Source organism: Salvelinus fontinalis, chromosome 9 (assembly GCF_029448725.1).
Source record: "Salvelinus fontinalis isolate EN_2023a chromosome 9, ASM2944872v1, whole genome shotgun sequence".
Taxonomy (NCBI): Eukaryota; Metazoa; Chordata; class Actinopteri; order Salmoniformes; family Salmonidae; genus Salvelinus; species Salvelinus fontinalis.
The window spans coordinates 1,742,258-1,759,009 of NC_074673.1; the positions used below are offsets into that span (position 1 = coordinate 1,742,258).

The 16,752-nt window shown below is 42.6% G+C and overlaps 1 protein-coding gene across 3 annotated transcripts; it reads right to left on the reverse strand.

Moving 5' to 3' along the window:
* Nucleotides 1–536: 536 nt before the first annotated feature.
* Nucleotides 537–12,871, reverse strand: LOC129861881 (SKI family transcriptional corepressor 1 homolog-B-like). Of its 3 annotated transcripts, none has more exons than XM_055933047.1 (7): nt 12,539–12,871; nt 9,663–11,526; nt 9,300–9,378; nt 9,109–9,216; nt 8,500–8,574; nt 6,726–6,800; nt 537–1,831 (listed from the first exon to the last, which is right to left on the reverse strand). In XM_055933047.1, the coding sequence occupies exons 2-7, from the start codon at nt 11,514–11,516 to the stop codon at nt 1,737–1,739; spliced, it is 2,286 nt and encodes a 761-aa protein (XP_055789022.1). In that variant the 5' UTR covers nt 11,517–11,526; nt 12,539–12,871; the 3' UTR covers nt 537–1,736. The 3 variants fall into 3 exon arrangements, with proteins under 3 accessions (XP_055789022.1, XP_055789021.1, XP_055789023.1); XM_055933046.1 differs by having other exon boundaries at nt 537–1,834; XM_055933048.1 differs by lacking the exon at nt 537–1,831 and adding an exon at nt 5,628–6,397.
* Nucleotides 12,872–16,752: the final 3,881 nt, after the last annotated feature.

A 16,752-nucleotide genomic window follows, 5' to 3' on the forward strand; every position in this document is an offset into this window, starting at 1 on the left:
AATATATATAGTACCAGTCAAAAGTTTGGAAACACCTACTCATTCAAGGGATTTTCTTTTTTTTTATACTATTTTCTACATTGTAGAATAATAGTGATGACATCAAACTATGAAATAACACATATGGAATTATGTAGTAACCAAAAAAGTGTTAAACAAATCAACATACATTTTACATTTGAGATTCTTCAAAGTAGCCACCCTTTGCCTTGATGAGAGCTTTGCACACTCTTGGCATTATCTCAACCAGCTTCATCTGGAATGCTTTTCCAACAATCTGGAAGGAGTTCCCATATATGCTGAGCACTTGTTGGCTCACTCTGCGGTTCAACTCAAGGCACACCTGTTAAGTGAAATGCATTCCAGGTGACTACCTCATGAAGCTGGTTGAGAGAATGCCAAGAGTGTGCAAAGCTGTCATCAAGGCAAAGGGTGGCTAATTTGAAGAATCTGAAATATAAAATACATTTTGATTTGTTTAACACCTTTTTTTGGTTACTTCATGATTCCATATGTGTTATTTCATAGGTTTGATGTCTTCACTATTATTCTACAATGTAGAAAATAGTACAAATAAAGAAAAACCCTTGAATGAGTAGGTGTTTCCAAACTTTGGACTGGTACTGTATATTAATGATTTATAAAAGTTATGGTCATATTTTCAATTAAACATATAATATTTTTCATGTTGTACTTTATATAAATTATACACCGAGTCTGAAGACACTCTCTCTCATATGTTACAATTAATATCATTAATGCAGTGACTAATGACGGCTCTAGGTTTCCCTCACGCCAAAGCATTGCTCTGGTGCAATGATGTGGTCATTTGATAGAGGCCAGGGCCGGATTCATAAAGCCTCTCAGAGTAGCAGTGCTGATCTGGGATCAGGTCCTCCACGTCTATATAATATTATGTATTATGATCTAAAATGCTGATCACATTTCATTTCTCAGACAAGGTTTGCAAAATTCCGGTAACTTTCCCAAAATGTACAGCTTTCCCAGAAATCCTGGTTTGAGAATTCTGGGTTTCCTGCTTATTCCTTTCTGATTCTAGGAATCTTCCAACCAGGATTTCTGGGACATTTTTTGGAAAGTTACTAGGAATTGTCTACCCTAACTCAGACCCTGTCTCTCTCGTGTTAAATTGTCTACCCTAACTCAGACCCTGTCTCTCGTGTTAAATTGTCTACCCTAACTCAGACCCTGTCTCTCGTGTTAAATTGTCTACCCTAACTCAGACCCTGTCTCTCTCGTGTTAAATTGTCTACCCTAACTCAGACCCTGTCGCTCTCGTGTCAAATTGTCTACCCTAACTCAGACCCTGTCTCTCGTGTTAAATTGTCTACCCTAACTCAGACCCTGTCTCTCGTGTTAAATTGTCTACCCTAACTCAGACCCTGTCTCTCTCGTGTTAAATTGTCTACCCTAACTCAGACCCTGTCTCTCGTGTTCAATTGTCTACCCTAACTCAGACCCTGTCTCTCGTGTTAAATTGTCTACCCTAACTCAGACCCTGTCTCTCTCGTGTTAAATTGTCTACCCTAACTCAGACCCTGTCGCTCTCGTGTCAAATTGTCTACCCTAACTCAGACCCTGTCGCTCTCGTGTTAAATTGTCTACTCTAACTCAGACCCTGCCTAGTATTTTGGATACTGCACGCCTAGTCTTCAGGGTGGTAGTAGTCTTGCTTTCCAGACGGATGGGGCTCCACGGCGGACTGTGGGAAGGGACTAGGGTGGTAGAAGAGGAGGTTTGAAGGAGCAGGTTCCAGTGCAGTGACGAGGAGTCAGCATCTTACAGGAGAATTGGTGTAGTGCGTCATGAGCTTCTGGGAAGAAAGAGAATAGATCACTAAATAGATACACTAGATGTACGTGTGTGTGTGTGTGTGTGTGTGTGTGTGTGTGTGTGTGTGTGTGTGTGTGTGTGTGTGTGTGTGTGTGTGTGTGTGTGTGTGTGTGTGTGTGTGTGTGTGTGTGTGTGTGTGTGTGTGTGTGTGTGTGTGTGTGTGTGTGTGGTCCTCACAAAGCACAATTACTTTCTGTTGATGTGTTTTCAAAATGCATATAAGTTCATTCTCTTTTTCCTCAGTAAATGTAACTTGACAAACATATTTGAATTCAAAAGTAGTTAAAGGCAGTTGTGGGTCAACTTGAATCAAGGTCATGCTCTAAATTGTAATACAACTTAATTAACAGACTGCATGTTTATGGACAGAGCTTTCAGAAAGCATTCAGACCCCTTGACTTTTTCCACATTTTGTTACGTTACAGCCTTATTCTAAAATGGATCAAACACCTTTTTCCCCCTCATTAATCTACACACAATATCCCATAATGACAAAGTAAAAACAGTTTTAGAAATGTTTTCTAATTTATAAAAAATATATAAAAACCAGAAATATTACATTCACATCAGTATTCAGACCCTTTACTCAGTACTTTGTTGAAGCACCTTTGGCAGCGATTACAGTCTCAAGTCTTCTTGGGTATGACTCTACAAGCTTGGCACACGTGTATTTGGGGAGTTTCTCCCATTCTTCTCCACAGATCCTCTCAAGTTCTGTCAGGTTGGATGGGGAGCGTCGCTGCACAGCTATTTTCAGGTCTCTCCAGAGATGTTTGTTCGGGTTCAAGTCCGGGCTCTGGCTGAGCCACTCAAGGACATTCAGAGACTTGTGGCTTCGGGAAGCCACTCCTGTGTTGTCTTGGCTGTGTGCTTAGGGTCATTGCCCTGTTGGAAGGTGAACATTTGCCCCAGTATGGAGCAGGTTTTCATCAAGGATCTCTCTGTACTTGCTCCATTCACCTTTCCCTCGATCCTGACTAGTCTCCCAGTCCCTGCCGCTGAAAAACATCCCCACAGCATGATGCTGCCACCACCATGCTTCACCGTAGGGATGGTGCCAGGTTTCATCCTGATGTGACGCTTGGCATTCAGGACAAAGAGTTGAATCTTGGTTTCATCAGACCAGAGAATCTTGTTACTCATGGTCTGAGAGTCCTTTAGGTGTCTTTTGGCAAACTCCAAGTGGGCTGTCATGTGTCTTTTACTGAAAAGTGGCTTCCGTCTGGCCGCTCTACCTTAAAGGCCTGATTGGCGGAGTGCTGCAGAGATGGTTGTCCTTCTGGAAGGTTCTCCCATCTCCACAGAGGAACTCTAGAGCTCTGTCAGAGTGACCATCGGGATGTTGGTCACCTCCCTGACCAAGGCCCTTCTCCCCCGATTGCTCAGTTTGGCCGGCCGGCCAGCTCTAGGAAGAGTCTTGGTGGTCCCAAACTTCATCCATTTAAGAATGATGGAGGCCCGTGTGTTTTTGGGGACTTTCAATGCTGCAGAAATGTTTTGGTTCCCAAATCTGTGCCTCGACACAATGCTGTCTCTGAGCTCTACGGACCTCCTGGCTTAGTGTTTGCTGTGACATGCACTGTCAACTGTGGGACCTTAAATAGACAGGTGTGTGCCTTTCAAAATCATGTCCAATCAATTGAATTTACCACAGGTGGACTTCAATCAAGTTGTAGAAATATCTCAAGAATGATCAATGGAAACAGGATGCACCTGAGCTCAATTTCGAATCTCATAGCAAAGGGTCTGAATAGTTATGTAAATAAGCTATTTCTGTTTAATTTTTTAAATAAATGTCCAAAAAATAAAAAGCTGTCTTCGTGTTGTCATTATGGGGTATTGTGTGTAGATTGACGAGGGACACGTGTAATTGAATCAGTTTCAGAATAAGGCTGTAACGTAACAAACTGTGGTAAAGTCAAGAGGTCTGAATACTTTCCGAAGACATGTCTGAAGAATACAATCTAACCCTTCAGCCACAGCAAGACTTCCTGTTCACAGGTTAACATTCCTAACTAGGTGTGTCCTAGTGTACGAAAACTGTAGTAGAAATGTTTTTTTTTTTTTTTTTTAACTGCAGATTTCATACAAAAGGACACAGGCAGTCTTGCTGTGTATAAAGGGCTAGATGTCTTTATATGTTGCGTTCACATTTTTGTTCAGTGTATATATACAGCACCAGTCAAAAGTTTGGACACACCTCCTCATTCAAGGGTTTTTCTTTATTTTTACTATGTACTACTACATTGTAGAATAATAGTGATGACATTAAACTATGAAATAACACATATGGAATCTTGTAGTAACCAAAAAAAAGTGTTAAACAAATCAAAATATATTTTATATTTTTCAAAGTAGCCACCCTTTGCCTTTGCACATTCTTGGCATTCTCTCAACCAGCTTCACCTGGAATGCTTTTCCAGCAGTCTTGAAGTAGTTCCCACATATGCTTGTTGGCTGCTTTTCCTTCACTCTGCGGTCCAACTCATCCCAAACCATCTCAATTGGGTTGAGGTCGGGTGATTGTGGAGGCCAGGTCATCTGATGCAGCACTCCATCACTCCCCTTGGTCAAATTGCCCTCAAACAGCCTGGAGGTATGTTTTGGGTCATTGTCCTGTTAAAAAACAAATGATTGTCCCACTAAGCGCAAACCAGATAGGATGGCGTATTGCTGCAGAATGCTGTGGTAGCCATGCTGGTTAAGTGTGTCTTGAATTCTAAATAAATCACTGACAGTGTCACCAGTAAAGCACCTTCACACCTCCTCCTCCATGCTTCACGGTGGGAACCACACATGTGGAGATCATCCGTTCACCTACTCTGCGTCTCACAAAGACACGGCTGTTGGAACCAAAAATCTCAAATTTGGACTCATCAGACCAAAGGACAGATTTCCAGTGGTCTAATGTTCATTTCTCATGTTTCTTGACCCAAACAAGTCTCTTCTTCTTATTGGTGTCCTTTAGTAGTGGTTTCTTTGCAGCAATTCGACCATGAAGGCCTGATTCACGCAGTCTCCTCTGAACAGTTGATGTTGAGATGTGTCTGTTACTTAAACTCTCTGAAGTATTTATTTGGGTTGCAATCTGAACTTATCTGAACTTATCCTCTGCAGCAGAGGTAACTCTGGGTCTTCCTTTCCTGTGGCGGTCCTCATGAGAGTCAGTTTCATCATAGCGCTTGATGGTCTTTGCAACTGCACTTGAAGAAACTTTTAAAGTTCTTGAAATTTTCCGGATTGACTGACCTGAATTTCTTAAAGTAATGATGGACTGTCATTTCTCTTTGCTTATTTTGAGCTCTTCTTGCCATAGTATGGACTTGGTATTTTACCAAATAGGGCTATCTTCTGTATACCACCCCTACCATGTCACAACACAACTGATTGGCTCAAACGCATTAAGGAAATAAATTCCACAAAATAACTTTTAACAAGGCACACCTGTTAATTGAAATGCATTCCAGGTGACTACCTCATGAGCTGGTTGAGAGAATGCCAAGAGTGTGCAAAGCTGTCATCAAGGCAAAGGGTGGCTAATTTGAAGAATCTCAAATGTAAAATATATGTTGATTTGTTTAACACTTTTTTGGTTACTACATGATTCCATATGTGCTATTTCATAGTTTTGATGTCATCACTATTATTCTACAATGTAGAAAATAGTACAAATAAAGAAAAACCCTTGAATGAGTAGGTGTGTCCAAACTTTTGACTGGTATTGTATATATACACACACACTGAACAAAAATGTAAACACAACATGTAAAGCGTTGGTCTCATGTTTCATGAGCTGAAACCAAAAGATCCTAGAAATATTCCATACGCACAAAGAACTGATTCCTCTCAATTTTTTGGCACAAATGTGTTCACATCTGTTAGTGAGCATTTTTCCTTTGCCAAGATTATCCATCCACCTGACAGGTATAGCACATCAAGAAGCTGATTAAACAAGCATGATCATTACACAGGTGCACCTTGTGCTGGGGACAATAAAAAAATATCTGTCTCAGAGCTCTAAGGACAATTGCTTCGACCTCATGGCTTGGTATTTGCTGAGACATACACTGTCAACACTGTCAACTATGGGACCTTATATAGACAGGTTTGTGGCTTTCCAAATCTTGTCCAATCAATTGAATTTACTACAGTTTGACTCCAATCAAGTTGTAGAAACATCTCAAGGATGATCAATGAAAACAGGATACACCTGAGATCAATTATCTTGTCTCATAGCGAAGGGTCTGAAAACTTTCCGAACACACTGCATATTTATTTATTAGCATATTCCTACAGGCTTCATATCAGTTACCTTTCAACTTGTGTTAAATAGCATAGCGAGCATTTGTCTCTCGCTCCAGCTCGCTGCATAATGTGTCTATATGTAAGGGACAGAGGAAGATATTAAGAGCTAGGATTTTACATCAGTGGCTTTCAAACTTTGGGGACAGTTCACCATGTTGTTTAAGCCCTGAAATAGCTCACCTGATTCACCGAGTCGAGGGCTTGAAGATTAGTTGACAAGTGGAATCAGGTAGACTAGCTGTGGAATACACCAAATGTATTGAATGGCTGGGAGTCCACGAGGAGACGTTGGGGAACCCCTGATTTACATCAATCATTTTGTGATGTACATCTACAGTTACGGCCACATTACATCTACATATGTTCGGAGTTTATCGAGATACATTTAGAGGTTAGATTATTCATCAATTGATTTATTTTGCAAAGTTGCATTTGATCAATCAACCAATTATATGTATTCATATAGCCCTTGTTGTTTAATCTGATCCCACTTTATTAACAAAATTGTAAGCAGCTAGTCTTTTTACACCAGTATGCCTCAGTGTGAATGTTTGGTATGTTCTCACCTCTGACAATATGAAGCTGCTGAACCATCTCTTCCCTGTAGGACAGCTCCCTTTTCATCTGATGATGGAAATTATCTGGGGAGCAAATTACAATAGATCGGCTTAGTCATCTTTAGTATAGCCGATAAACTAGCCTACTTGGATATTATTTTAATATGGCAGCCTATACACTGTGGCATCCTACTCGGGCAAAATGGAATCTAGCTTCCTAAATTACTAATTGCAGGTGCAACAATATCCCACCGCCCTTTATAGCACGACACAACGCGGAGTGCCTGGATACAGCACTTAGACGTGGTAAATAGCTAAATTACCATTGCAGCCATATGCGTTTGACAGCAACATCAATTACAATCGAACCATGCAATACAAAATTAGCATGCACTAATGCCGCGTTCACATGCCTAGTCGGAAAAAGGAAACTCAGACATGTCCGACTTGCTAACTGGTTGAACACGGTGGGTATATAACTACAACCAGTTAGCAAGTCAAAATGTCAGTTTCCTAGATCCGACTGGCACGTGAAAGCAGCATGTCAAATAAAACGCCGTGCAAAACCTGATCGGATTGTTTCTGTTCAGCGTTCAAGATGCTGATCATGACATTAAGAGAAACACTCTCTGACCCGTTGGAATCAAAAACTATAAAACTGATATTTGTCGACATTTAGAAAGTTCGCATTGAAAATAGATGCGACAATTGCCTGCTAGGATGCGTTTCCATTTAACTATATTGTGTCGATAAAAACAGCGGGACGCAATGATGTCACAAAAAAATTAAACGTTTTCGCAAAAACCTACAATGTCGAATCAAAATGTAGTGGGCGAAGTGTTTCCATTAACTAGTTACGAAAATTGCGCATTAATAAATTGGCGACAGCCTGTGTGTCCTCCCACCTATCTGTTTCAGGTAGCCTGTGTGTCCTCCCACCTATCTGTTTCAGGTAGCCTGTGTGTCCTCCCACCTATCTGTTTCAGGTAGCCTGTGTGTCCTCCCACCTATCTGTTTCAGGTAGCCTGTGTGTCCTCCCACCTATCTGTCTCAGGCAGCCCGTGAAAGCCAGCATGGATAGAATGCAATAGTGAACTAATATTTGCTACATTCTAATAATTGTCATGTGTCTAACGTATCGCCACAGATCTAGAGCCCATGCACTACGGGGTGCCTCGTCCGCACCACGCTGACACGTCCACTCCTGTACATCTGTAATAATTGTCATGTGTCTAACGTATCGCCACAGATCTAGAGCCCATGCACTACGGGCTGCCTCGTCCGCACCACGCTGACACGTCCACTCCTGTACATCTGTAATAATTGGATGGTGGAAACTTGCCAGCCAATCAGAAAAGCAATTCAGGCATTCTTGGAACTCAGGACAACCGTTGTCCTGCAAAGAAACATTATTTTTATAGTTGAAAAAATATATAGATTTTGCAAGCAGTCAGCTAGGAATTTACAATGAAATGTGGAGTGGAGTTTATGATGGCATGATGACATCACGTGCCCCGCGTACCTTCAGAAGTATTCCGCAATCATAATTTATCCGAAAACACCGTTTCCGTCATCATTTGTCGCAATAAAGTTAGTTCGACAAAAAGAGAAATAAACCGTCGAACGGATAAAAATGTTGTTGATCTGTAGAAAATGTTTCCTATATCTGCCGTTTCCATTACACATGTCGCAATTATATTTTTTTGCGACATTGCTTTTGTCCAGCCAGCCAGCCAGCGTCGAATAAACCTGGGTCAATGGAAACCTGCCTGCTTAATTATACCTTTTAAATGTTGGAATTCTCGTTCCAATTTCTTCCTTAGCTCCACTTGCTCCGTGAGTTGTTTCTGCAATTCGTCTGTAGAAAAGGAACGAACAAAATGTGTTTAAAAATAGAAAATTAATACGGGTTGAAAATTGCTTCGGGGTTTAGACTAAATGATATAGACTAAATGGTGTAGGTTAAATGGTATAGGCTAATTTATGTTAAACGATTCATGTTAAGCGATTGGTAAAAGGCCTGGGGTGAGAGCTGTTCTATTTCTTTTCTAACCTATTCTGTAGGGATCAATCCAATTATTAAAGAAAGTATATAATAAACATATTTAAACTAAATAGCCCAACATGTGTTATTAATTGTAATATTAATATTAATTGTAATGGTTATTTAATGGTTTTATATTTAGCCAGTTTTCTATGTTTGTCTGAGATTATACTAACATTGTGCGTCGCTTCCTCGCCTGAATGCACACAGAGACAACATTTATAACATTACAAAACAAAAATAAAAATAGGTAATACAATAGAGGTTTAAATATTTGTAAATTAAAAGTTCTGACAGAAAATGTAAAATACCGTATTATCGACTGACAAGTGTAGCGCTTAAACTTACCCTCGTTCAGTGCTTCTCTCGGGCCCTCCTCCCTGCTTTGGCCGTTATACGACTTCATTTCAACCTCCTTCACTGTCGAAGATGGCTCCTCTCTACTGGCACAGTCATCTGAATAAACAACAAATAAGTCTCATTCCTTTTCACAAAATGTATTTTATTATTTAAAAAATGTTAACAGAACAACATCCAACCTTTCGATTCCACATTGTCTGTCTGGTAATTCGTTGGTGAACCAAAAGCATATGGACTGCTCCTGTCCGGCGAGTACACCTAGATACATCGGATAATGAGGATAATTGGTCAATAATGCTCTGTGAACATTTGGGACAAATTCTCCTATTGGACAGTGTATTTGAACGGCCTTTTATTCTCTGCTATTCACACAGACAAAACAAACATGCGCATAAAAGTGAGAAATAAGCCCAATGTGTGTGTAAAAGCAAGAGGATGATGATTGTTTAATGAATCAGTGAATTAATCACAATTAAATAGTATCTTCCTTAGTATGTATATAGCCATCTAATAGAATGAGCCGGACCATATCAATCACTCACTTCATCAAAAGACGTGATGTTATTGCAGTCCGGCAGCTGTTTGCCCTGTCTATCTCTATTTGAAGACAGCTCCACCTGTAAAGGTCGGTTCATTCTCTGTGAGTCGACCACAGCGGCCTGCTCTGGCTCAGGTATGGATTCCAGGCCGTTTGGTGAACCTGCACCGCGCGTCAGGCTTAGAACAGGGACAGGAGGGCTCCTGCAGTCCTCAATGGAGTGCGGAAGTGACTCCTCATCCTCATGTGACTTATTGGTCTCCACGTCCACATCTGTCTCGCCAACGCTCTCCACGCTGCCTGGCGACAAGGACCTGTAGCTCGAGCTCTCGCTCAGGAAATCAGGTGACAGATACCCAGCTCGAGCCCCGTTGTACTTCCCCCGGTTACCGTACAGTTTGGCTATACTCTCCGCGTCTTTGATGACGGGTCTGAATGCGGAGACATAGCTAATCTTCCGGGGCAGAACAGGCATTTTACCGTCCATTGACCTCGCCTCATCCCCGGACTTGTCATCCTCATTCCGGGTGGACTGAGTGCTGGAGCACCGCTCACTATCCCCCAGGCTGTCCTTTGGTGCTTTGCTATTTCTGTCACCCTGCTCGGATGAGTCCAGCTCACTCTGTCTAGCGCACAGGACCTCCGATGGCTGTTTGGGCTGGGCCTGGTGCTGTGGCTGGGGGTGGGCCTGGTGCTGGGCCTGGTGCTGTGGCTGGGGCTGGGGGAAGGACGGTATGGGCAGGCCGTCTACAGTAGGCCAGAACATGGGGAAAGAGTGGTAGGCGCTGTCCTTGGTGCGCGGCCAGGAGAAGACGCCAGAGAGGTGGGCTTTATTCGGTTCCCCCATCACACCACTGTCATCCTTCTTCTGACACAACCCGAAGGCCGGAAACCCGTATGGGTGTGGGAAGAGAGGTGGAGGGATCTTCACGTTCTGTAGCATCCCGTAGCTTTTGCTGGGCACCGGGATAATGGGATAGCTGCGCGTGATGCTCGCCATACTCCCCATGCCTCCCCGGTTGTCCTCGCAGCGGAGGATTTTAGGGGGGATCTCCGGCGAGTCTCTCCGGAGCAGGTTGGGAGGTCCTTGGTGAGGTTTTAACAGAGAGGAACGTTCGGGCCCGTGGCGGTGCATGGGCAGCGTCCTCTTCCGGCTGCCCCCGTTGAACATGGCTTTGACGTCCTCCCACGCATGAGCTAAATCATCCGGTGAGCCCTTGTCGGTCAGTTTGAGGTGTCTCCTCCAGGAGTTAAAGTTAGCAGCGTCTGGCTGGGTATACTTGGATTCTGATGTTCGGTGAGAGTGAAATATGAACTTATTGGGAGAAAAATACATATTACAGAAAGAGCATTTGATGCACTTGGCTCGGGAGCTGTTGTACCTGGCTGGTATAAAGTTACCACGGCTCCCCCACGTGCACTCGTGGGAAACATCAAACGCGAAATTATCCGGTAGTTTTGGAGGGTTGTGGGCTCCGATAAACGATTTACAAAGCCTCTCTGCTTCGCGCTTTGTGATCATCCCGCAGCGCCTCGAGGAGATGGGCATGGCGCCCGCACGCCTCAGAATCTCCAGCTGGACCGGGGTGCATTGCACGCAGGTGATGCCCAGCGCCACACGCCGGTTATGGATCTCGTTATAGCTGTAGTTTTTCAGCAGAGTGTTGGAGATTTGCGCCAGGCACAGTCTCTCCTGGCCGTCCAGCACCAGGCAGACTATGGGTATTCCATACAGCGCGGTCTCGCTGACCTGGTTGGGTTTCAGGTTGGGGTTGAATGTTGGTCGGTTCTGTTTGGAGCTCGGTGGAGAGCAGCTGGAGTCCCGTACCACAGGTAACTGAGTAGGATTAGACTCCATCACTGGAAGTCTGCAGAAGACAGAAAAACAGTTATTATCATTAGAATGAAAATGTATGTTGTTTATTTTCGTTTTTAACCAATGAAAGCTAATTTATAAACAATCCTTATCCTCTTTCCAGATTCAAAAACATCAACAGTATTGTTATAACATTGATTAGCCTCCAACAACAGCAAATAATAATATTATTATTCTATTTATATTATTATTAATAATAACACTATCCCTTATCGTAATAATGATCCAATAGACTTAATTAACACATACTAATCATAAACAGGCTAGTAAACATGTTTGTTTACTGAAAATGCAATAGGCTAAATAATAAGAATTTCACGAGAAAGGTTTTGTGGTTCCTCCGGATAAAAAAAAAACGCCTATTTTCTCATTTGGATATTGGTCTATTAACCGCTTGCACAAGTCATTAACGGATGAGAGCTGGATTTAGCCCAGAGATGTGGAATATAGCTGAGCAGGGACAGCTAAGAGGCTAACACCGCACAGAGCAATAGGAGAATACACATTTAGCAATGCCAAGAAGCTAAACCAAGAGGATAGAACCTGTAAACACCTTTCTTTGTAAATACCAAGGTTCAGAAAAAACAGTCACTGAAAAGAGATAGAATTAAGATGTTTCAAGTAAATATTCGTTTAATTTTCGATGAAGTGACATGTAAGATTCACTTTTAATTCCGCATGAGATATATAATGCAGTTGATACTATTTAATTTTACAAAAGGCCATCCAATGAGCACGCAGATTAGTATCGCTGATTGCGTCAATATATTGATTGTTGTATGAAATTAAATGTATGGTTCTGAATGTACCCCAATGCATTAAGAATGTATGGTTCTGAATGTACCCCAATGCATTAAGAATGTATGGTTCTGAATGTACCCCAATGCATTAAGAATGTATGGTTCTGAATGTACCCCAATGCATTAAGAAATAATGTGATTTTCAATGACACAAAAAAGTAAAACGGATAAAACACGTTAATCCTTCCTTAAAGCGAAGCTTACCTTTTTGGACAGTGGAAAAACAAACAGTCCTTCTTTGTGCCAGCGACAGCAAAGCAGCTATTCACTGTGGTAGCCTAATTACACAAAGAGCAACATTCACTCCGTATATTCCCGTTGTTGAAGCAAAAATAAGATCGACATTGAATTGTACTGGAAGGTTTCTCCAATAATTATGTACCTGCCTCTGACTGCCCTCACTCGAGCCAGACTCGCTCTCTCTCTCTCTCTGTGTGTGTGCGGTGTGTGTGTGTGTGTGTGTGTGTGTGTGTGTGTGTGTGTGTGTGTGTGTGTGTGTGTGTGTGTGTGTGTGTGTGTGTGTGTGTGTGTGTGTGCGGTGTGTAAAGACAGTGTCCACGAGGTAGAGCGGAGCAGCCACCTCCGCTACAAAGACATTTCCCGCGACGCCCGCGACGCAGATCAAGTGACAGCTGAAATAATGGCAAGGCACACCCACTTAGTGCCAGCATCTTTACGTCAACCGTTTGCCTTCGCGATCAAAACTACCAGTGCTGTTCTAGGCCTGAGTACAATTTCGGCCCTGAATCATTTTCTATAAAATGTTAGGAGAAAGAGACAATAAAGACATACAGGGTTTGAACAATGATAATTACTGACTTGATGTCTTCCAACATTAATTTCAAGGTTAGTGGTACCTATGATTGATTGTCTCATATCCCCTCGCTCAACATATGAAATTCGTTATTAACAGGAGGCAGCTGTGTAATAGTTTTAGGCAACAGTCTATGGTAAGTGGATGTGTTAGCTAATGACTGTCCTGTTAGTGTTCTTTAATTATTTAAAACTCTTTATGCTGCGATCAATCACAGACGTTTCTCTCCTGCAGTCTCGTGATGAGAAATTGAAAGGCAATATAAAAAATATAAAATATATTTATTATCATCATCAAAATAAATAAATAAACGAAACTAAAAAGCTAAGCAGCTCTTGAAATATTTTATATCAAAAACAAATTCGTTTATGAATAAGACCTCTGCCATTTCATCTAAATATTCTATTCCAATTTGTAGATTTTCTCAAATAGGCCTATTCACATCCATATCAATTGTACATAGGCCTATAGACTGAGTCCATGTTTAGCTTATTCATATATTTTATGTATACATTATCAACGGTCTCTGACATGCTACAAGGTGTTCTAACCAGTATTTTATTTTACCTTTATTTTAACTAGGCAGGTCAGTTAAGAACACATTCTTATTTTCAATGACAGCCTAGTAACAGTGGGTTAACTGTCTTGTTCAGGAGCAGAACAAAATCATTTTACCTTGTCAGCTCGGGGATTCAATCTTGCAACCTTTCGGTCACTAGTCCAACGCTCTTACCACTAGGCTACCTGCTGGTTACTAGTCCAACACTCTAACCACTAGGCTACCTGATGGTTACTAGTCCAACACTCTAACCACTAGGCTACCTGCTGGTTACTAGTCCAACGCTCTAACCACTAGGCTACCTGATGGTTACTAGTCCAACACTCTAACCACTAGGCTACCTGCTGGTTACTAGTCCAACGCTCTAACCACTAGGCTACCTGCTGGTTACTGGTCCAACGCTCTAACCACTAGGCTACCTGCTGGTTACTAGTCCAACACTCTAACCACTAGGCTACCTGCTGGTTACTAGTCCAACACTAACCACTAGGCTACCTGCTGGTTACTAGTCCAACACTCTAACCACTAGGCTACCTGCTGCTGTCGACCCTAACCCTCTAACCACTAGGCTACCTGCTGGTTACTAGTCCAACGCTCTAACCACTAGGCTACCTGCTGGTTACTAGTCCAACACTCTAACCACTAGGCTACCTGCTGCTGTCGACCCTAACCCTCTAACCACTAGGCTACCTGCTGGTTACTAGTCCAACGCTCTAACCACTAGGCTACCTGCTGGTTACTAGTCCAACACTCTAACCACTAGGCTACCTGCTGCTGTCGACCCTAACACTCTAACCACTAGGCTACCTGCTGGTTACTAGTCCAACGCTCTAACCACTAGGCTACCTGCTGGTTACTAGTCCAACACTCTAACCACTAGGCTACCTGATGGTTACTAGTCCAACACTCTAACCACTAGGCTACCTGCTGGTTACTAGTCCAACACTCTAACCACTAGGCTACCTGCTGGTTACTAGTCCAACGCTCTAACCACTAGGCTACCTGCTGGTTACTAGTCCAACACTCTAACCACTAGGCTACCTGCTGGTTACTGTCCCAACACTCTACCCACTAGGCTACCTGCTGGTTACTAGTCCAACGCTCTAACCACTAGGCTACCTGCTGGTTACTAGTCCAACGCTCTAACCACTAGGCTACCTGCTGGTTACTGGTCCAACGCTCTAACCACTAGGCTACCTGCTGGTTACTAGTCCAACGCTCTAACCACTAGGCTACCTGCTGGTTACTAGTCCAACGCTCTAACCACTAGGCTACCTGCTGGTTACTAGTCCAACGCTCTAACCACTAGGCTACCTGCTGGTTACTGGTCCAACACTCTAACCACTAGGCTACCTGCTGGTTACTAGTCCAACGCTCTAACCACTAGGCTACCTGCTGGTTACTAGTCCAACACTCTAACCACTAGGCTACCTGCTGGTTACTGACCCAACGCTCTAACCACTAGGCTACCTACTGGTTACTGGTCCAACGCTCTAACCACTAGGCTACCTGCTGGTTACTAGTCCAACGCTCTAACCACTAGGCTACCTGCTGGTTACTAGTCCAACGCTCTAACCACTAGGCTACCTGCTGGTTACTAGTCCAACGCTCTAACCACTAGGCTACCTGCTGGTTACTGGTCCAACACTCTAACCACTAGGCTACCTGCTGGTTACCAGTCCAACGCTCTAACCACTAGGCTACCTGCTGGTTACTAGTCCAACACTCTAACCACTAGGCTACCTGCTGGTTACTGACCCAACGCTCTAACCACTAGGCTACCTACTGGTTACTGGTCCAACGCTCTAACCACTAGGCTACCCGCTGAATCATGGTGTTTGACATGCTACAAGGTGTTCTAACCATCATAGTGTTTCTGAAAGTGCTTTACCCAATCAGGCTGGTGATAATGACGACAACACAACCCGCCTCTAGCTGTTGCTGCAGCTACGCACTACATCATTCACCTAAATAAAACATGCATTGTTATTGAAATGCTATGTGTACTGGGATTTGGCATGTGGTAAAATAGACTGGCAGCGAAGACACATTGATATTGAATGTAGGTTCACAAGATGGAGTACGGGTTACAGGCCACTGGGTTACAGGCCATATGTTGCGTTCCCACGGACTCTCTTTCTCTCAACAGACCAGCAGCCACCGCCTCCAGATAGTTATGCGTTTTGACAATGATCCGGCTGTTTTAACGGTCGTTCAATCATTAGCAACATATAACACATTGCAACCCCCATAACGTTAAAGATTTACAGACAAATGGAATACAGATTTGTTAAAAATGAATATTGTTTTTAGTAATTTGGGAAACTATAGGCCTATATCCAAAATAAGGTGTAAAGTGAAGATTGGTTTGCATCTAACATTGACAATCCATTGTAGTCTTAACGTTTTCATGTCGTTGACCAAAGCAGTCAGTGAGCGCATGTCTGTTACCGTTTTGGCCCTGGCACGCGGAATGCCGTTAGCCCGGGTCCTCTGTAATGTTGATGCAGGTGTGTGACCGGATAATTCACCGCGCACCCACCGGTCCATATTGACTTCCACTAGCATGATACTTTCCTCCTCCCCTCCGACAATTATTACAATTTTGTTCTGTAATTATTTATCTCTCTAAATGATTAGCCAGGTGGATTCCGTACTGTCAGCCATTGTCTTGTAGAATCAGGAGGAACTGGGTGTTTAAGTTAAGCTGTAGTTTAGCACAGCTGTATGTTCTGAAACAGCACGTTTTGACCGTTTAAAATCAGGGAAATCTCTTTGTTTTGAAGCTATATGTCTGATATTAACTTGGTCCATATGTAACCTAGAGAATAAACTGCACCGGAATACCTGTATTGTTTGAACGGATTAAAGCTTTTAAATATTTGTATGCAAAATTTGACATCGAAAAAGTGTGAATCAATAGTCTTAATGATAATAGTATAAAATTGTAAAATAAAATTATTAGAACTTTCATGAAATTGTGATTAAGATTATTTCTAGCATCAATCATTTGATGGACGCAATCTTGATGTCTTGTAAAATGGC

Excerpts from the sequence above, each read along its gene's own strand:
- LOC129861881 (XM_055933046.1), bottom strand. The coding sequence starts at position 11,516 with ATGGAGTCTAATCCTACTCAGTTACCTGTGGTACGGGACTCCAGCTGC. Across the intron at positions 9,379-9,662 it reads ACATCACGTCTTTTGATGAA|GTGTACTCGCCGGACAGGAG; the intron begins GTGAGTGATTGA and ends CGATGTATCTAG. Across the intron at positions 6,801-8,499 it reads AGAATTCCAACATTTAAAAG|ATAATTTCCATCATCAGATG; the intron begins GTATAATTAAGC and ends TTTGCTCCCCAG.